The 21,162-nt window shown below is 56.4% G+C and overlaps 1 protein-coding gene across 3 annotated transcripts in view; it reads right to left on the reverse strand.

Moving 5' to 3' along the window:
- Positions 1 to 376: 376 nt before the first annotated feature.
- ECE1 (endothelin converting enzyme 1) overlaps positions 377 to 21,162 on the reverse strand; it is a 98,580-nt gene continuing 77,794 nt past the window's right edge. For 2 of the 3 annotated variants that reach the window (XM_040988039.1, XM_040988038.1), the window contains 12 exons: positions 20,724 to 20,915; positions 15,962 to 16,104; positions 15,005 to 15,119; positions 13,135 to 13,245; positions 12,015 to 12,113; positions 11,181 to 11,258; positions 10,479 to 10,582; positions 6,573 to 6,683; positions 6,047 to 6,114; positions 5,273 to 5,463; positions 2,595 to 2,690; positions 377 to 2,112 (listed from right to left, as the gene is read on the reverse strand). In XM_040988039.1, coding sequence (XP_040843973.1) covers positions 1,936 to 2,112; positions 2,595 to 2,690; positions 5,273 to 5,463; positions 6,047 to 6,114; positions 6,573 to 6,683; positions 10,479 to 10,582; positions 11,181 to 11,258; positions 12,015 to 12,113; positions 13,135 to 13,245; positions 15,005 to 15,119; positions 15,962 to 16,104; positions 20,724 to 20,915 — 1,485 coding nt within the window. In that variant the 3' untranslated portion in view covers positions 377 to 1,935. The remainder of the gene's footprint in view (positions 2,113 to 2,594; positions 2,691 to 5,272; positions 5,464 to 6,046; positions 6,115 to 6,572; positions 6,684 to 10,478; positions 10,583 to 11,180; positions 11,259 to 12,014; positions 12,114 to 13,134; positions 13,246 to 15,004; positions 15,120 to 15,961; positions 16,105 to 20,723; positions 20,916 to 21,162) is intronic. The other variant, XM_040988040.1, reaches the window with a different exon arrangement.

The raw sequence follows: 21,162 nt of genomic DNA on the forward strand, positions 1-21,162 counted from the left end.
AGGGCTTCCTGGAAGAGGTGATGCTAAGCTGGGAACTGATGGATGTATAGGAGCTGAATGGGCAGAGATGTCAGGAGAAGCACATTCCAAGTAGAAGGAAGAACCTGCAAATTCCAGGTTCTTGGACAGTCCCTACTCCACTTGTCCTGTCTCAGCAGCAGAAACCTAGAAACGCCTTTGTTCCAAGATGATGCTATGTACCACTCTCACCTGCAGGGGGTGCTCACAGACAATGCTGAAGCGGGCACGTGGCTAGCGGGCTCGCCCTGAGTAGCCTGGGGGCTGCAGCCCACCATGTGAGGGCAGGGCGGGCAGTTCTGTGCTGGCTGGCAACCCAGCCATGGCCCCGTTTCTCCAGAACACTCAAGACACATAATTCTCAGTACAAGTACTTTATTTCAATTACAATAGTGCCACACCGAACTACAGTAGCACAGAACATAATACAAAAAAAATAGATTCGCAGGCACCCACAGAGAAGCCAACACCCTCCCGTGCGCTGCCCCAAGCAACATGTGCAGCCTGCCGTCTTGCGCCCCAAGAGGCCCAGGACTGGTTCACTCCAGGGGGAAGGTGGGAAGATGGGGGGGGGTAGAGGAGGCACAGAGAGGACCCCAGGGCTGGGACAAGTCCACCTCGATGGCGCTGGTCACTGGCAGCCCCTCCTCTGATTAGTGGTCAGACCTGCCACGTGTGGGGACTGGGCTTCCTCTGCAGCCCCGCCCCAGTCATGGGCTGTCCCGGGCCAAGCAGGGACAAGAAGACAAGCTAGCATCTGCTCCTCTTGGACAGGAAGGTCCCGGCTTCCCGGGCAGGGGTGCAGTGGCCTGGGATGCACCAGGAGAGGCTGCAGTCGCCCCTGCATCAGTGTCTGGGGGCTCCTCCCACCTCCCAGGACAGCAGTCGGGGCTAGAGGAACCTAGGGCCATGACCTTGGGGAGGGGCCCTGGCACTGTGGGCCCCAGCCTGGGGGTGCTGCAGGGGCTTCCCTTCACAGCCCTGCCCTGGTGAGTTCCAGGACACTTGGGGACTCCATTGAGGGCACCTCAGGCAACAGGGGCTGTGGCCTCAGCTAAGGCACTAAGAGATGGCCTGGACACCAGGCCCAGGCCGGTGACGGAGGACCGAGTTCAGTGGGTGGGGCCGGGGACTGGAGGTGGACACCCACCAGGTGGGTCTCAGCGCAGTCTGGATCGGGGTACCTGGATACCCCCAGACTCTATTCAAGGGTCCTGACTTAGTCTCGTTGTGCGATGGCCATTGGTCCCCAGCCACAATCTTGGGGTGCAGACCCCTCTTTCTGGGGTTCCCACTGTCAGATTCTGGGGTCAGAGTCTGCAGGCAAGCTGAGCTGAGACAGTGCCCACAGTTCAGTGCCACTGGCAAGCTGGCTCTCCCACTGTACAAGATGACGTCAGGGGCCAGGGGGTACGTCCCTGCCCCAACCCAGCCTGGCAGATGAGAGACCTCCCCTGTCCACAGGTTACTTAGAAAGATAGCACAACATAATAAATATTCCAATCCTTTCCTTAAAAAAAAAGTATTTAAAATGCATTTTCTCCCTGAAGATTTCCAGTGTTTGCCACAATGGTACAAAATGGTTTCCCCAAAAATATATATTTAAAGCCTTTGACACAGTGGTTTTTGTGGTGATGTGGGCGGGGCTGCGTCCCACTGCCCATGTCATGATGGGTCGAGGCCTGCTGAGCAAACCACCAGCCTGCTGCCAAATGCCCACTGGCACGGTGCCCATGCCCCTGGCCTTACAAGTCCGTCACAGGGCAGCTCTCAGACTAGGCTGAGCGCTGGGCAGCCAGTGTTGGCGACCAAGCCTCAGGCGCCGGCGAGGACCCCAGGGTGGCCGAGGGGAGGCCAGTGGGAGGAGCCGGCTTGTCCTTGGCCCCTGCCCTCCTCCGTGGCTGTCAGCTTAGGCCCTTACCAGACCTCACATTTGTGTTGAGGGTTCATGGGCGAGCCAGACGGGCAGTGGAAGTGTTGGGAGAACTCCTTGGAGTTGGACAGGGACCCGATGACCCGGAAGCGGGAGGGGCTGTGCGGGTCGGTGATGAGGCCTTCGTGGGAGCTCTCGGGTGTGCGGACCGAGCACCAGACCTTGGCGGGGGCAACAAGGAGGGGGCAGTCACCTAGGGCCCTCAGGCCCTTGGAGTACTCCCACCAGAGCAGCGAGGAATGAGTTGAGGTGCAGGCCTGGGTGGTAAGACTGGACAGCGGGCTGGGGGTCCCCTGTGCCCACACCCTCTAAGGCAGGTGTCTGCAAAGCGGGTTCCTTTAGCCAGTGCAGCCTCTTCCTGCACTGCCTTGGGGGGCGCTCTGAATATCTCCCCACATCCTCTAGTGGCCTGGGGTTTGTCAGCTGCATGCCAGCTCAAGGGACCAGCTGGGTGGCATCCCAGGGTTTTAGGGACCTTGGGAACGCTCCAGACCCACAGACTTAGCCATCACCAGGTCCTCTCAGTGACCAGGCACCGAGATCCCTGCTGGGGCCTGGAGCCACAGTCCCTGCCACGTGGACCTGCCTTGGCTCCTCTAGCCCTCGGAATCCCCTGGGTGGACCACGCCTGCCCTGAACTCACCTGTGCAAACCCCAGGAAGAAGAGCTGGTCGTTGGTGAGGCCCAGGGTGGGCAAGGTGTGCTCAGGCCCGTTCTTCTTCACCCAGTTCTGGTAGGCCTGGCGGGGGGTCGGGGGGAAAACACAGAGCTTGGCCCTGCCCGCAGTGGGGGGAGGGCAGGGTGCAAGCTGTCGGCCAGGGCTGGCTCCTGGGGGGCTGGAACCCCACCTCTAGCCACAATCATCCTAGGAACTTTATAAAGAACTCTCCCTCTACTTCCACTTCCGTGACCCCCTCAGAGCAACGCTGCGTTAGCCTGTGACTTCCAGGAAGCGCCAGAGATAAACAGCCCCAGAAGCTGAGCAGCCCCCAACCCCCAGGAACAAGGGGTGTGGCTGCGACGCCCCAGAACGTCACAAAACAGCTGAGCAGGAGATCTGGCCCGGCCCATGGGCTTCGCGTTTCCTTCTAAAGAGTAAGTTAGACTGGGCTAGGGTGAAGGCTCAACAGGTTAATCCTTCTCCAGACACAAGCTTGTGTCTGGCTGCCTCACTTCTCATCCAGGTCCCTGCTCACAGCCTGGGAAAGCAGTGGAGGATGCCCTAAGCCTCGGCACCTGCGCCTGGACGGGAGCCCTGGAGGAAGCTCCTGGCCTCAGATGGGCGCAGCTCTGGCTGTTGCGGCCATTTGGGGAGTGAATCGGCAACAGAAAATTTCGGTCTTTGTCTCTCTTCTTCTCTGTAAATCTGCCTATCCAATAAAAATAGATACGTATTTTAAATATTTATTATTATTTTTTTATTGGAAAGTCAGATTTAGAGAGAGCAGGAGAGACAGAAAGATCTTCCATGTGCTGATTCACTCCCCAAGTGGCTGCAATGGCCAGAGTTGAGTCAATCTGATGCCAGCGGCCAGGAGCTTCCTCCGGGTCTCCCAAGGCTTTGGGTTATTCTCTAAGCTTTTCCAGGCCACAGGTAGGGAGCTGGAAGGGAAATGGAGTGGCCGGATATGAACTGGTGCCCATATAACCCATAATTTTTTTTTAAAAGAATAAGTTAGATTGGGTCTGATGCACTAGCCTAATGACCTTGCATGCACAGTGGTTCTAATCCTGGCAGCCCTGCTTCCCATCCAGCTCCCTGCTTGTGGCTTGTAAAGCAGCTGAGGATGGCCCAAAGCCTTGGGACCCTGCACCCCCGTGGGAGACCTGGAAGAGGCTCCTGGCTCCTGGCTTTGGATTCACTCAGCTCCAGCCATTGCAGCTGCTTGGGGTGTGAATCATTGGATGGAAGATCTTCCTCTCTGTCTCTCCTCCTCTCTGTATATCTGACTTTGCAACAAAAATAAATCTCAAAAAAAAGTTAGATCATCTCATTCCTGTTTTAAAAGCCCTGCCATGGCTCTCCAGGGCAGCCCAGCGGCAGGGGCTGGGCCCAGGTCAGAGCCAGGAACTCGGAGTCTCCCACATGACCCAGGCATTTGGGTCATCTTCTGCTGCTTTCCCAAGAGCAAGAAGCTGGATTAGAAGCGGAGCAGCTGGGATCCAAACAGGTACTTATCAGATATTGTTGTCACAGGTGGTACTTTCACCCACTGTGCCACAATACTGGCCGCACGACTACCTTCTCCTTGCCTCTTGCCCATCACTTGGTCCTCATTCCTTCCAGAAGGCGTGCCTTGGCCGCCCTCCTCCCACTGTTCATTACTTTATCCTATTTTAATATTATCGATTTATTTCAGAGACAGGGAGAGGAGCTCCCACCTCATGGCTCATTCCCCGAGTGCCCACGACGGCTGGGGTGAACTCAGGAGCAGGGAATCAGCTCAGGTCTCCACGCAGCAGGACCCTGCAGCTTGAACCATCACTGCTGCTCCAGGCTCTTCAAGGGCTGGCAGCTGGGGCAGCAGCCGAGCTGAGGCACTCAGCATGGACGTGGCATCGTGCGTGCCGCTCCCGCAGCCCCCTCTTCTGGGTTCCTCATCTTCTTACCATCTGCCCCAACCTTACCCATCTGGGGTCTTCTGCCCACACCCCCCCTCCCTGCCTCTGCTGCAGGCTTCCAGGCCAGCAGACCTGTCTTAGCTATCTGTCTTGCCTCTGACCCCCCAATCTAAAAGTCAACACGTGGAGGGCAGAGAGTCCCTGTGCCTGTTTCCGAATGGACAAGTAATCTGGTGCTTCCAGGCCCCATGCTGTCACCTGAGCAAGGGAGGACCCCAACACTGATGGTGAGCTGGCGGGGTGTGCTTGCAGCCCGTGTCTCACAGGAGTGCCCATGGAATCCTCGCTCTCCTCTGGGGGTCAGGACGTGCCCTGCTTCCCCCATGGCTGGCATCTCCCTGGCTAACTTCTCCAAGTGCCAGGCTGTGTCCAAGCCATCCGACTCCATCTTCCCAACAGCCCAGGGTCCCACGAGCATCAGGTGTTCATGGCCAAAGCACAGCGAGGCAAGCTGGGGCTCATAACTGGCTCTACTGCCCCTCCCCTTCTCTCCCTCGCCACCACCTGGCGTGTTGGTACCTTGGCTTGCAATGGTCAGAACAAGCAGACTCTGCAGGTGACCCACGTGTGTGCCAGGCTCTGCCAGGACCTTCTTGGCAAACCTTTACAGCAGCCCATTTCACAGATGAGCAACTGGGAGGGCGGCTGTGGCTGCAGCTGCCCTGGGTCCCTGCTCACCAACACTGGGCTGGGGCTCACCCGATAGGCCGCCTTGAGGCCCCCGTTGTCGGCAATGTTTTCGCCAAGGGTGTGCCGGCCGTTCACAGGCTCGCCGTTCACGCTGTAGTTGCTGTACTGCTGCACCATGCACTCGGTCTGCTGCTTGAAGGCCTCCACGGAGGAGTTCTTCCACCACGGCCGCAGGTTCCCGTCCTTGTCGTACTCACGGCCTGCGGGCAAGCGGAACGGCTCACCCACTCGCTGCTGCTGGCACAGCTCCCGGGAAGAAATGGCGGGGGGGGGGGGTCTGTCCACCTACCCCCATCCTCCAGCCAATGTGAGGGTCCATGCCCACAGTACTGAGGGCAGGCTGGTACAAATAGTGGCTCCAGGCCTCAGGGTTCCCACCTCTCCCTCCTTAGCTATAGGGTCCTCAGGACAGGAGACCAGAGCGGGGATCCTGATGCTGGCTGGGGAGCACATGCTAATTTCACCTCCTCGCACCAGGGCTTGGACCCTGACGTGTCCAGGGCAGGGGAGAGAAATGTACACCCCCCATTCTGGCGACTTTCCTGTGTGTTTTACAGCTCACCCCCCAGCCACCACAAGAGCTTGGGGTCAGCCATTTTACAGGCCAGGAAATAGAGGCCTGGGAAAATGCTGAGGCTGGCTGAAGTCCACACAGCCAGCAGGTGGCAGGGCCACGATGCAAATTCCAAGTCTTCCACTTCCAAGATGTGAAAGGGCAGCAAGCGGGAGTAGGGGCACAGGAAGCCACTGGGCTCTGGAAAGGGGACCCCAAGAAACCCGAACCTTGATCGTCAAAAGCATGAGTCAGCTCGTGGCCCACGACGACACCGATGCCACCAAAATTTAAGGCTCTGGAGGACAAGAGAGAGAACTTGAGCCAAGTCACGAGGCCCGTGATCTTGGGCCCAAGATACGGCAGAATCCTCTGGAGGGTGGGGGCCCGCCCCCGGAGCTGGGGTGAGGCAGGGCCTGGGTGAGGCCGCCGGGGCTGTGCTAGATGCACTCAGGTCCACACTGGCTGCTCCACAGGGAGCAGACCCAAGCACCACACAGTTATCAGCAACCACCCCGGGACCCGGGACCACGGGAGATGCTTTCTGAGATGGGGCACCCACCCCTCCCGTCTCCTGGTCCCCCTTGGAGTGGGGGCACGGTCATGGGTGGGGATGAGGCAGTGTCTCCCTACGTGGGGCTCCCCTACTCTGGGGGGCTTCCAGATCTCAGGGACCCCCAAGGGTAGGGTGGGGGGATATGTATTCGCTCCCACGGTGGCTCGTCATGGGGTGGGAAGCCAGCGGCAGCAGCGTACTTGGGCGAGGAGCGAGTGTAGAAGGGCGCCTGCAGGATCCCGGCCGGAAACACAATCTCATTCTTGGTGGGTGAGTAGTAAGCGTTCACCATGGGTGGGGTCATGCTCCACCTGCAGGCAGTGTGTGCAAGGCTTCAGCAGCTGGCCGGGGGCTCCCCGACCCCAGGCCTGAGCTCACACAGGACATGGACAGGCAGCAGTGGATCTAAGAGGGGACCCACATGCCCATCTGTATGCAAGGGCTTGGCTTAGCAAGTGCCGCCCTACCACAGACTAAATCACGTGGGCTCCAATGGCCCCATGGTAGCAGTGCAAACACCACTGTCTTGGGTACAACACCATCTGCCAGCAGATCTCAAAGTGGGGTTTGTGGGCACCTGTGGAGGACCCCAGGACCCTTTCTGGGGGTCCATGAAGGCAAAGCTACTTTTGTCACACTACTGGGCACTCTGGCTTGGTTACAGCGCCAACAGGCGCAAAAGTCACAGTGGCCGCTGCTGCAGCGCCTAGGCACGCACAGGCGAGAGTCCCTGGTCGCCGCCACCTTCCTCGGCATGGATTCCTGGCAGAAAGCAGCGAGAAAACCTCCCAGCCTCAGCTGACTCCCCTCACTGGCTCGGCCTGGGGGAGGTGGCCACCTAAGCATTTAATTAAACCCAGTCTTTGAAGTGCTTTGTGACCAAGTGGGAGATATAAAAGCACTCTGCTTTCTTCATAAAACAGCACTTGCAAGAAGGAGAGAAAGAGAGAGGGAGAGAGAGAGAGAGAGACCCAACCATCTGTCAGATCACTCCCCACATGCAAGGAGCTGGGACCTTCATCCTGAGTTCCCAAGAGGCAGCCCAGGACCCAACTATCTAAGCTTCACCTGCCCCCTCCCCAGATGTGCAGGAGCAGGGAACAGAAGATCTGTAAAACAGCCAGCCACATCTCCCAGATGATGAGCAAGTGATGTTAAGATCTGTTCAAAGTGCAAAACCAACCAATGGGTGTTAGTACAACCAACTATGAAAAGTTTATGGATGTGGTTTCAGATGCCACATTGCAATTGACCTGTAAGGAGTTACCACTTGTGGCTGGAAATGGCACAGCACGTTAAGCTGCCACTTGTGACCTGGATGCCACATCAGAATGCCAGGGAAGAGCCCTGGCTTCTCTGCTTCCAATCCAGCCTCCTGCTAATGTGTCTAGGAAAGCAGTGGGTGATGGTCCGGGCTGTGCCTTACCACCCACGTAGGCGGCCAGGGACAGGTCTCCTAGCTTCACTTGGCCAAGTCCTGGCTATTGTAGCCATTGAGGAAGTGAACCAGTAGAAAAGATCTCCCTTTCTCAGTCTCTATTACTCCTTCTCTCTGTCATTCTGCCTTCCAAACAAGTAAAAATTTATTAAAAACCCTCTCTTTGGAGACAGTTGTGTCACAGCAAGCAAAACCTCTGTCTGCAATGCCTGCATCCATTATGGGCACTAACTTGTGTCCTGGCAGCTCCACTTCTAATCCACCTCCCTGCTAGTGCATCTGGAAAAACAGTGGAAGACAGCCCAAGTGCTCGGGCCCCCGCACTCATGTGGGAGACTCGGAAGCCTCTGGCTTCTGCTGTTAGCCACTGAGGGCATCCAGGGAGTGAACCAGCAGGTGGAAGATCTGTGTCTCCCTCAAATGAACAAAGTAAATCTTTTAAAAGTATCACTCTTTTCCAACTAGCTATCAATGCGAGGCAAGATGTTCTTTATTTTTTTTTTTAATCTTGAGATGTGTTTTCTGTATTTCAAAATCACGTCGCAACTGAAAGAATATAGATGCAGAAAATAGATTTTAACTGCCTCCTGTGATGCCAGATAGCAAGGAGATTTACAAAAACGTCTTTCTTATAATTCATTTCAATGGAAAATAGTTATTTTTCGTGAAACTCCAAGCCAGCATCAGGGCACAGTGCGTTAAGCCACTGTCTGTCACACATCCCGTATGAGTGCTGGTGTAAATTCTGGCTATTCTACTTCAAGTCCAGCTCCCCGCTAAGGTGTCCAGAAAAGCAGAGGAGGATGGCTCAAGTGCTTGGGACCCTGCAACCCACGGGCAAGTCGGTCAGCCTCAGGCGCCTGCCCTTAGCCTGGCCCACCGGCAGTCCCTGAGGCCATCTGGCCTCCTGTCTGTAACTGTCACATAAACAAATCTTTTAAAAATTCCATAAAAATCAACATAACATATATGAATCATTTTTTTAGGGCTCGGTCGTTTTGTAAGAGTACAGAATGACGCTGAGATAGAAATGGTTAAAATGAAGGGCACGGTTGACAATTTCTATGCACTTATTCTCATTTTATCTGAAATGCAGACCCCCAAGGACCCTCCAGCCGCGGTCAGGCGCCAGGTGTCCCACATGGGCCGCAGGAATGCAGGCACTCTGCCCTGGCATGTGGTGAATTAAACTGCTGTGCCAAGCAGCCCCCACTCCCCTTCTCAGTAATTCTGCAGAGCAGAAGGGCCAGTGAGAAATGTGGTGAGGGTGAAATGGTACTTTCTCCAAGAACTCTGGAAACCACCTAGGTCCTCATGCGAGGAACATGTCCCCAAGGAGATGTGTTCAGGGAACTTGGACACCATGGAAAACCAGAGAAGAAATTTTAAATTATTTTACTTTCAAATAATCATGGATGTATTCACAGGTAGTAAAGAAAAAACTAGGAAATTCTAAACTCAACTATAGGACTTCATATAAACCCACACCAGTGCCCGTGCTAGGCATGGAAGGTAAGAGCCCTCCTTGCACCATGGTCATCAGAGAGGAAACAAGAGTGCTTGGATCCCTGCGGTCCACTAGAGGGTGCTAGAGGCAAAGAAACGAGCTGTCACTGCCCCCTGGTTTACAAGCAGCCCTAGTGGGTCGTCTGAAATTTGAGTGCCTTAGTTGTCAGGCCCACTGAGACAAAGACTTTGCTAGTTTACTTCCCAAATGTCCACTAAAGCTGGGGCTGGGTGGTCAGGTGAGGTATAGAGGCTTGAGTTGTTACCACTGCCTCCCGGGTGTGCAGAGCCGAAGCTGGACTATGGGTGGGGGAGGCAGGACTTGAACCAGGCACCCTGGCTGCCCTGAGCCATGACCTAGAAACCACACTAAATGCCACCTGTCCCTTGCCCCATCCCCGGAGATGATTTTTAAAAAGAAATCTTTAAAAATTATTATTAGGAGTAGTGATATTGGAAAGGCAGGATTATAGAGAGAGGAGGGACAAGTCTTCCATCTGCTGGTTCACTCCCCATATGTCCTGGCTGGACCTAAGCCAGGAGCCAGGAGCTTATTCCAGATCTTCCATGTGGGTGCAGGGACCCAAGGACTTGAGCTATCCCCCTCTGTTCCCAGGCTGTGAGCAGGGAGCTGGATGGGAAGTGAAGCAGCCGGGAGTTGAATCAGCAGGCGGAGGCTTAGCCTGATATGCCACTGCACTGGCCTCAGATGATTTTTGTAAAGACAGAAACCAAGCCTTACTCCAGATAACTATGCTTTAGGGAGGTCTGGGTAAAGGATGGGAGGCTGCTTCTTAATCTAGAGGATTTTTATGTACAGTGAGGCTTGAAAACTACAGCCATGGGGCATCCAGAACCTTCTACAAGCCTCTGTGAGGGCCAGTCTCCAAGAAGCACCCCTCCTGCTGGTGGGGGAGATGGGCCCCCTTCCAGCTTGACGCTGCCAAGGGGCTCCATGACCCAGGAAGCTCTAATGGAGGCCAGGCTGTGCACTGGGCACACAGATGGCGTGGCCACCCTCTGCCTTTGATCTCTGCACCCGGGAAGCTGGCTGGGGGCCCCCCAGTTGCCTCCCTCCCAGGCCAGAGCATCTGGCACACACTGAGCAGGTGGCGAGGCAAGCCCAGCCAGAACATCCCCCGAGCAGGGCGCCGGGACTCACTGGTCTCTGTTGGGGGCTTTTCTGAGCTGGTCAGCAGTGACCCTCCAGGAGAAGTTGAAAAAGCGCATGGCATTCTCAAAGTACAGGTCTGGGACAGCAGTGTACTGCAAGAGAGAGGAATGGTGCCGGGGTCAGGGAGTGTCCGACTGTGAGCAGCTCCTGGCAGCCTTGGCCTTCACCCTCCAGGGGCATTCCTCGGAGCCCCGGGGCTTGGGTCACGGCCCTCTGTGGCGTGTCAGCCATCTGTGACAGGACCCTCCTGTGTCTACGTCAGCCTGGAGCACGCAAGTGGTGTCTGTGACCCCTCCACCCCAGAGGCATCTTAAGGTCAAAATCACAGGGTTCTCTGGGGAGGAGGTGCCTCCAGGGGCTCCCTTTTGCACTCCACCTGTGTAGTTCCAGGGCCCGAAGCTTCCCGACTGTTTGATCCCCTATTTCGCACTCGCGTGCTGCAGCTAACTGTTGCTGGCAGTTGAGGTGGTTCCAAGCAGGCAGGGCCGTGGGCTGACCCAGGACACCACGGGGCTGCAACGGGCTTGCCAGGCCTGCTTCACCCCCAGTGCCACCCCATGTCACACGCAGGGCTACAGCAGCTATGCTGCCTCCCCCATCCCACCCACGCAAACCACCCAGTCCCAGCCCTGCCTCGGGCCCTTGCCAGGTGGGCACTGGGAACACACAGGCGGGCTGGAGGCCACTCACGTCATTGAAGACCTTGTCCAGCTCCTTGGGGTCCATGATGAAGCTGGGGTAGCCTATCATGTTGTAGATGGCGTCGGCCTGTGGACGTGCAGGAGTGAGTGGTCGCTGCTGCGCAGGCCCAGCCCAGGCTCCCTGGCCAAGACACCTGGCACCAGGCACCCTGCCCACAGGGGCGCACTCTTCTTTCTGGAAGCCCCCTCACCTCATTCCCACTTGTTCTTTGGGTTGCTGCTTACATGTCACCTTCCCAAGGAATTCTTATTGTAGAGTGAACATGTCCCCAAAGCTCACGCTTTGGAAACCGAATCCTGGGGCGGTGCTGTCCCCAGGGGACCCTGAGCAGTGACCGGCTCAGGTGGTCACCATTGGCTTGGGCTCCCGACACCGATGGGGTTGGCTCCGGGGCTGCTCCCACTCTCTGTCTTCCACCCTGTGAGCACACATGCGCTCTTGGCTTCCACACAGCAAAGGGTCCCCTCCGGAAGGCACAGTCCGAGAGTTCCAAGCCCTGACAACCTCAAGAAACCTGTCTCTGTTCCTTTCAAGTCCCCAGCCCAGGGAATGCCAGGAAAGCAGTGCAGCATGGATCCCAGGCCACCGGATCCCTCACTGCCCTTCTGCCCCTGATTCTGTGCAGGGTCAGCTTCGCAGCTACATGTGCGGTAGTGAGCCTCCTGCCACCGCTCAGCTCTGTTTGGCTGCCGGTTCCCAGAGGCAGAACACTTGTGGGCACTTCCAGGGCAGCGCCAGCACCTGCTACACACAGTGGCCCTGACCCCAGTGGCCGCCCGCCCTCCCTCCCTGGCTATGAGCCTCGTGCCCCTGCAGCCTCACCTTTTCCTTGGCCGACTTCCGGGTATCTTCGTCCATCCATTTCAGCGTGCTCAGGCTCTCCTCGAAGGCCTTCTTGATCTCCAAGATGATCTCGCTGGCCTGAGGGTCAGACGCCGCACGGTAAGGTCCTTGGCCCCGCACGGGACAAGGCTGAGTCCAAAGCTCAGGCCCTATGGTGCTGAGCCATGGCCTGTCCCCTTCCAGAACCTTCAGCATAGGAGCATGCATTATCATTCTTTTGGAGAAGGCTAGATACACAGCCCGACCCAGGTGGATCAGACCACACAACTCCTTTTTGATGGAATACATTTTAAAATCTAGGACCAGCATGTGGCACAGTGCATGAAGCCCCCGCTGCAGTGCTGGTATCCCATATGGACCCTGGTTCAAGACCTGGCTCTGCCACTTCTGACATTTTTTATATGTAGGCTATTAAGATGCCTGCAAGCCACATCCCAGTGCCTGGCTGGGGTCTTGGGGGCAGCTCCGACCGCAGCTTCTGCTCATGCAGGGTCTGGCAGGCAGCCCAGAGACAGGTTCCCGCCACCTGCATGGGAGAACTGGGCTGAGCTCCTGGCCCTGTGGCAGGTGCTGTAGGCACCTGGGCAGCGACTCAGCACATGGCGGCACTGAGCTGTGAGGAGCAGTTTTTGGAATGTAGGCCTGCGAGGGAGACGAACGGCGGCTCTTATGGCTGAACATCCTAGGGTAGCCTTAAGGCCTAATCCAGAGTGTAGAAGGTTCCAGACATGGGTGGGCAGGGCAGTACGACCCTGAGAGCTGAGGGCCTGACCCTGATTCCGACTCCTGGCCACACCGTGGAACACGTGTTGGGCTCTGTTTGCTGACCCACTTAGGAGGAACTGTACATATGCAACATGACCTGGGTGGTCCCCAGCTCACTCAATTCCCTGCAAGAGGGACGGCCCCACCCCCACCCCCCGGGAGTGGGGAAGGAGGACCTTCCCGTCTCTCTGGATCCCTGCACGCCAGTGACTGCCTTGCAGGGTCTCAGGGAGGGGCAGGTGCAAGAGCCCTGGGGTCATGGCAAGAGAGGCCCCCAGCAGGGATCAGTGTGGGCCAGCAGGCGGCTGTCACATCTCTGTCCCCAGCCACTTACTATGTTCTTGCTGTCCTCGGCGAAGGTCGCCTTGATGAACATGGGACCTAGGGCAAAGCCAAGGTTGTTCTCAGTGTCGCTCACACAGAACTTCCAGCGAGGGAGGCACGTCTGCAAAACACAAGGTAGGCGGTCACATGGCCCGGACCTCCTCCCGTGCAGCACTTTCCTTCCAGAACTTTCAGGATGCCTCTGGCCCAGGGGAAGCTATGTTAGGCACTGGCCCCAGAGCTCACGGGTGCCCTCATGGCCACACTGACCATTTCAAAGGTGCTAGGCTCTGCATGTGGCATTGAGATGACACAATGGACATTGTGGTGGGTCAGCTGGAGTGGTGGCTGGCGTGGGCTCCTACAGTGGGGAGGAATGTTGTGGGATGGGAGCCCAGCCCATAGTCTAGACTCCCACCTATGCTGCCTCAACCTGCTTCCTGGAGACCGGTGACTGGGCAGCAAAGAATTGTGGGAAGTTTCCCAGCTGCCCCGAAACCAGGATGCTCCCCAGAAGGCCGAGACCCCAAGAGTGGGAAGAGCAGCTGCACCACTGTGGGAGGCATATGTCACTTCTTGCTTGGCTGTCTCTCTAGACAGGCCACACCCCAGTAGCTGGCAGGGGTGGGGTGGGGTGGGGGGCAGAACCTGGCAGGACGCCTGGACTAAGGGGAGCCCCCTTCCAGGTGCCCAGGTCACTGGATGGCCAGCAAATGGCCACGTGTGGTGACCCTGTCCTGACTTCAATCCTGGGGCAGTAGAGGAAGTCAGGCCACCTGTACCCTGCCAGGTGGCAGCAGCCACTGGTGCTCAGGCTCGCCCGACACTGTGCACGCCAGCGCCCTCTGCAGATGACGGCAAGCACAGCAACATGTCAGCTGGTGACAAAAAGGGGCAAACTGCCGAGGGACGAGGGCACACAGGGTGAAGGCCCTGGGGGGTGCTCAGGGAGTGCTGGGAGGTACGGGCTCCACGGCCAAGCTTACTGACCCACACACTTTGCAAGTACTGTGTATTTTACTACATAGGAACTGAGGTCAAGTGGTGTGGAGTCCAGGGTACAGGCGGCAAGTCAGATGGCTGGGTCTGACAGCCTCCTGCACACTCTGAGCAACTCAGAACAAGTCCTGTTCCCTCTCGGAGCCTCAGTTTTTTCCTCTGTAAAATGGGAGTGAAATACGAGCCTAGCCCTGGCCCCAGGGCTGTGCTAGGAACCTGGTTAGAGGTGTACTATAAAGGTCATGCCCAGCAGCCATCATCACCCTGGCTGACCCTGGTTGCTGCCTTGGGGGGACCCAGTCTCCTCCTCTGGCCTGTGATGTAAGTAGCACTCACATATGCCTAGCTCCAGGACCACTGTCCCGATTCCCAACGGGACCCTTCCCTTTCAGTCCCAGGGAGGCCTGGGAGGAGCAGGAGGGGTCAGCCAGGGGAATCCCTGTTCTTCCCCCAATGGCAGAGTGGCACGGGGGGGCCACACCCAGAGGAACCCTGGGGAGTGCCTCCAGCAGAGTAGGGCTTATTTCCGCCAGCAGAGACCTGCTTTAACCAATCATCATCACCACCAAGAAGGGGCTTCCAAGGCAGGGAGGATCTTTGGCTATGAATTAGCTGAGTAGCCAGGACTCCCTGTCATCCTTTGATACGTAGCCACTTCCTTCTAGAAGCTTCTGCTCAACCCCCTGGCTCAGGTCCTTGTCTCCTACACACACCTGGGCAGACCTCTCCAGGGGATCTCTGCATTCTTTTCCTTGGCATTTGCCTCCTTCACATGTGCCATGGCCATGGGGAAAGTGCCATGGCTGTGCCAGCCTACAGTCCACAGCCTGGCATAGGACAGGTGCCCAGCAAGTACACTGGATGAACAGTAACCGGCTTACCTTCTTGGTCCCATACATGATTTCCATGAACTTCTCGTCGGCGTCCTGAAAGCGCTGATCCAGGAAGGAACTGGTCTTCCGCACCAGGTTCCAGATCATGTAGTTGTTGAGTAGGCTGCAGGCAGAGGGCATGAGCCAGGCCTCAAAACAGCCCAGGACGGGAAGAGCTGCTGCACTTCCGCAGATCGCCACCAGAGGGCTCTCAAATCCAGTCTTAGGAACTCGGGCTCCACTGTGCCCTGGCTTGGCCCAGGTATACCATAAACCCAGGGAATCCAACCTCTTGGCTGACCCCAATCCTTGATCCTCCACCACAGAAAAAACCTCGGTGCCTGACACAGTCATGTGCATCCCCAAGTGCAAGACGAGTGCCTGCTGTTTAGCTGCTTAGTGTCTGGATATGGCTGCCTGGAGCCTCACGCTGAGTGGGGTAAATAATTGTATTTATACTCAACAGAACACTACACCACCAAGAAAAACAAAGTCCTCAAGGGCTCGGGATGATATGTGGAAAGGGCAGATAATACTCCCAGTCACAGTGACGGATGAGTACCCACACCACACCTTTGTTTTTCGCATGTACATACATATACACGTACCAGAAGAGTAACAGTGGTGTTCAACATCTCTACAAGTCTCTAAAAACTTTAAAAGTACCATAAATATTAGTGCAAAATAAAAGTAACAAGTGCCATTCTCTAGGTCTCCCTCCTTCCACTTGAAACACTGCCTGCAGATTGTATCTTTGCACTCTCACAGGACTCCTAATTGGCGGGCGCTACTATGTTCCCCATTTTCCGGTTGAGGACCAGGAGCTTGAACACAGATAAGAAACTCGCCTTGGGGCTACCGAGCTGCCAGGGAGGGAGCTGGGACAGGCTGCATGGTGGCCAGGAGGTTTGCTGTCTGCTGAGTCCGTCCTCCCCCTGCCCCGCCATTCCCAGGGGGCCGCCCTACCATTTATCAGTGGTGTTGATGAGCGTGGAAACTTGCTCCAGGTACTCTTTGTCGTAGACCACGATGGGCTCGGACTCGTTGATCTCCACAGGGTAGAAGATGGTGTTGAGAAAAGGTAGCCAGTTGATGGCCGGTGCCAAAGTCTGCAAAGGAAGTGACAGCGTGACACCGGCTGATGGCACCTGGCAGCCCAGATCTCCAGAGTGTGCTCGGGGTGGCGCCATCTCCCCTCCCCTTGACAAATGAAGGCGCTGGGAGGCTGACAGGGTGTTGGGTGAAGCCTCCAACCTGGAGGCTGGCTGACTTTGGTCACAGATGCTGTGATGCAATTGCCTTTTAAAGATTCTTAAAATTGTTTAAGAAATTTTTCTTTATATGAGAAGCCAGGCCAGGGAGAGAGCTTCTTTCTATTGGTTCACATTCCACATACCCCGGAAAGCGGGGGGGTTAGGTCAAGCCATGGACGCACAGGGGTGGAGACTCCACTGACTCCCCCATGTGGGTGACAGGAACGGAAGCCCTGAGAGCGTCACCCTCAGAACAGAACTTGGCTGCACTGGGCCACCCGCCAGCTGCTCTCCTCCACCGGGCTTCTACGGCACCAACGACCCCCTCAGTGACGGCAGAGGCAGGGCTGGGCATCACACGCATGATCTGCGTGGGTCCACAGGGCTCACTGCTCAGAAAGGAGGTGGAGGCAAGTGAGCTGAGCGGCCACTTTCAGCGCTGCCGTGTGTGAAAAACAGAATTAAAAGGCAAATTTACTCTGGTGCACAAATTTTCTCTTTGAAAGATTTGTTTTTGTTTGGAAGGCAGACTTTGAGATTTTCCATTCCCCAAAATGCCTGCAGCACTCAGAGCTGGGCTCAGCCGAAGCCAGAGCCAGGAGCTTCGTCCAGGTTTCCCACACGGCTGCAGGGGTCTGAGCACCTTCCCAGGCGCACCGGCAGGGAGCTGGATGGGAATGGAGCCACCATAACGGCCTCTCACGACGATCATTTTTAAGAGCGCATTGCAGGACCATTCAAGCTACTCATCCTATGCTGCTATCCCTACTGTCCACTCAGACGCCCCTTCGCAGAAGTGAGACTCGGTGCAAGCGCCTGGTGCAGCAGTTCAGCTGCTGCTTAGGAGGTCGGCACCCCACACCCACACGGGAGGGCCGGACTCGAGCCACAGAAGGAGCAGTATGGGCCAATGCACTTACCTAAGGGGTATGGAAACACGTACAGGACCCTCAGTGGGCAGCAGTCACCCCCATCCCCACACGGGTGCTGATTAGAGCTCAGGTGACTTTCCTGAGGCCACCCAGTTAAGAGGTGACTGTGCAGTCTAGCCCCCAGGCTCGCTGACCTCTGTGGGTTTTAAGGGTGCCTGCCGAGGCTTGGGGAGCTGGGAGGCGGGAGGGCAGCCCCGCAGGAGGTGTGTCCTGGGAAGTGGCTAACAGTATCACACGCCGGTGGATACCAGTCCTGAGATAAGGAGATGCATGCTGAATCCTAGGATTCCCACATTTGCCACCTGTGTGGCTTCCATGAACTTAGAGACACATGTGCCTGCTCCATCTCCGTGCAGACAGTTGCTATGATTGCACACTCCTTGAGACGCAAACCCACTGGGACACGCTGATGAGCTCACAGCCACGCAGTATGGCTGGTCACCAACTAAGCAGTTTGAATGGGTTTGAAAAGCAGGCAAAGGCCAGGGTTGTGGCACAACAGCTTAAGCTGATGCGTGCAATGCTGACATTCAGCATCGTAGCACCAATCTGAGTCTTGCTTGCTCTACTGCCCATTCCGCTCCGTGCCAATGTGCCTGGGAAAGCACCCACATGGGAGATCCTGATGGCGTTCCTGGCTTCTGCCTGGCCCAGCCCTGGCTGCTGTGGCATTCTGGGGAGTGACTCTCTCTCTCTTATTGTGACTCTACTTTTCCAATAAGTCTATCTCTCTCTTTAAAGTGGATGAGCAGAGAAGCCTGCCTTCAGCCTTCCTCTCAGACGCAGAGAGGACAGAGGCTGGACTCACCCCAGGAAGGAATGGGCAGGCCCCGGAGAGGCAGCACAAGGCTGTGTGTTCCGTGGCATTGCTCACACCCCGTGGGAAGCTAATCTGGAACACTGCTGCTCTCCAGCAGGGCTAGCCTGGAACCCCACTGCAGCTCTGAGTCACCCAGAGTATGAGAGGTAAACCAAATTTCCAGCTACCGAGGAACAAGAACATTCTGTTTCCCTGGATGGGATGGAGCGACTTGCTGCGTGATATGAGCATAACCAAAGGACAACAATGATAACGATGGTAATACGTCATGCTCGGGTTGTGCAGAGCAGTTTACAAGATTAAACTTCACCTTTGGCCTCTTGAGGAAAAAAAAAAAAAATTCAAAGGCAGAGAGAGACTGAGCTCTCTCACTACTTCACTCCCCAAACGCCTGCAACAGACTAAGTTGGGTCAAGCCAAAGTCAAGGGCCCATAACTCAGTCCCAGTCTCCCTCACAGGTGGCAGGGACCCCGGTGTTACAGCCTCCCAGGTACACGTCAGGATGGAGCTGGAACCAGGCACCTGATCTGGGACATCGGCACCCCAAGCAGCAGACAGCCACCTCATGGCCTTATGCTAACCTCTCATCACCCACACGTGGGCCAGGCGGATTCCCGTCCAAGACACGAGGCTTCAGGGGCCCAGCACTTCTTCCAATGTTAGACCTAAATTGTGCTTATAATATCCACACACCATTTCTTCCAGGAGACATTCTGTAGTTTTCCATTGGTTCTAGAAGGAACCCAGGACTTGGGAGCCAAAGAGCAAAGCCCTCTTCGACCAGAAAGGAAGCCAAAGGCCAAAGGGGCACATTCCACAACTGTGCAAAAACTGTCCCCAACACGATGGGGAAAAGATGCCTGGGGGCAGAACATGGTGGCTGTGCTGGGCTGGGTGCTCACAGCTGCCATGCCTGTCTTGTTACACTTGGCACTGACACTGACAGCACAGCCACTGCAGGGGCTCTGGCACGGCTGAGAACTGGGCAACTGGAGCAAGCCAAATTATGCTCCTTCGACCTCCTGGCCTCAGTGTGGGAAAACAGCTCCAGATGGTGCCCAACACAGGCTGCTGATCTCCATGACAACCTGCTTGGCACCTTGGGGCAGCTGCACACACCCCAGGTGCAACACCGCATCAGCCTGGCTGCCCATCGCTACCTTAACCTTCCAGTGCTTCTAGCCACCCCAGACCCATAGCCCTGCTTCTTTCGACCAAACACTTAGCAATGTGAGGGGGGCTGTTTCCCACTAAACCAGGAATCAGAGCTGTCAGTTGGAGAACGAGAAGGCAGGGCCAGGAGCCTTCCGGAAGGAATGGACAGGCAGAACTCAGCTCGGCAGAGGAAGCATTTTAGTGATGCCCCTGCACATGAACGGCATCCTCTCCAGGGACAGCCAAGGTCATCAGACCCAGGAGACAGCAAGAAACGACCTGAGGAACTAGCATTGTGGCACAGTGCGTAATCCACTGTCTGCAATGCCCGCATCCCAAATGGGTGCCAGTTCATATCCCAGCAGTTCTCTTCCCAGTCCCAGCTGCCCCACTTCCAATCCAGCTCCCTTCTATTTGGCTGGGAAAAGCAGTGAAAGAAGGCCCAAGTGATGAGGCTCCTGCAGCTAAGTGGGATAGTTGGAATTAGTTCCTGGCCCCTGGCTGCAGCTGGGCGCAGCTCTAGTCATTGGCACACCTGGGGGAGTGAACTAGTGGAATGGAAGATCTCTCTCAATCTCTCCTTCTCTCTCTGGAACTCTGATTCTCAAGTACATTTTTAAAAAGCAGCTTTTCAAAAAAGAAGCAGATCCCGAGGACCAGGGATCTGCCCACCTTGCACACGGAAGCACCTGGTCTGTTTCCCAGCTCCGCTCCTGACTCCAGCCACCGGCTAAGCCATCCTGTGGGCAGGAGGTGATGGCTCAGGTAACTGAGCTGCTCCACCCGAGGGGGAGACTAGGCTGGAGTTACAGCTTCCGGCTTTGCAGCAGGCCCTGGCAGGCACCTGGGACCACATGAGCAGAAAGGAGCTCTCTCTTTGCCTCTCAAAATGAATAAATGAAATTGTAAGAAAAAGAGAAAGGAACCAAGATCAGCAGGACCTACACGCTGGTCCCTATGTGCCTCCCGGGGCCTAGGAGCAGGCCGCACAGCAGGCAGGGATGCCCTGGGACACCAGTTACAGAGGGTGTCACAGCTCAGACTCCCCATCACACTCCCAGAACACTGCCAGGGGACACCCCAGGGCTGTGACCAGTGCACCATGCCAGAGACTGGTGCCTAGCCTCCCTGCAACCTAGGGGCTTTTCTGGGCTTAAATCTGTTTTGTAAAGATGATGGCACTATCCACACCTCATGCCGGTCATGTGTTCGCTGTCGCCAGGGGCCAAGCACTTGGTGCTAGGAAAACTGGGAATGCCCTGTCCAGGTGAGCCAGTGCTGGCCTTGTTCCAGTGTCCCCAGGGAAGGGCTGCTACAGACAGCAGCCTGGCAAGGGCAAGCACTGAACTTAGAAGCTGGTCACTCATGAGCAGTGTGGCCTTGAGTAGTCCACTTTGCTTCTCTGAGCCTCAGTCTTTCCATCTGTGATATGGGGCTAACGACGATCACTCCTTGGCTATTTCCAGCATTTGATAAAGTGAGTATAAAACAGCTGGGGGCCCAACGAGTGCCCAGCCTGAAGCCCTGTGGCTGCCCCAGCCCCCAGAGCAGCTGGTGCCCAAGTTACCTGCAGCTCGGCTGCTGTCACCTTGTGGTAGATGAGCTCCTCATCTCGGCGCTTCTCCTGGGGGATGGTGATGTTGGCCAGGGCCGTCTCAAAGTCCAGGATCTGCTGCATCTGGGGCCGGATGGCGTCCTCGTCCCCCCCGCCCAGCAGCTTCCCCAGCTGCACCATGTAGTTCAGGTATGCGGTCAGCACCTGCGGAACCCAGCACCCCCGAGTTGTCAGTGGCTGCCCACTGGCCCAGGGCAGAGCAGGATGTGACAGGGCCACAGAGCCTTGTGCAGGGAGTCCCTGGGGCATCGTAAGAGGCTGGCCAGGCTGGGGCATACGAAGGCATGGAGCTTTGCAGCAGGTGGACCTGGATGTCACTCAGCCTCACTGCTTCCTGGCTGGTGACCCTGGGCAGGTCACACAGTGTCTCAGTCTTCTGCCCTCCCCCAAA

This window comes from Ochotona curzoniae, unplaced genomic scaffold (genome assembly GCF_017591425.1).
Source record: "Ochotona curzoniae isolate NIBS_2020 unplaced genomic scaffold, NIBS_Ocur_1.0 contig_4792, whole genome shotgun sequence".
In the NCBI taxonomy this organism is placed as follows: domain Eukaryota; kingdom Metazoa; phylum Chordata; class Mammalia; order Lagomorpha; family Ochotonidae; genus Ochotona; species Ochotona curzoniae.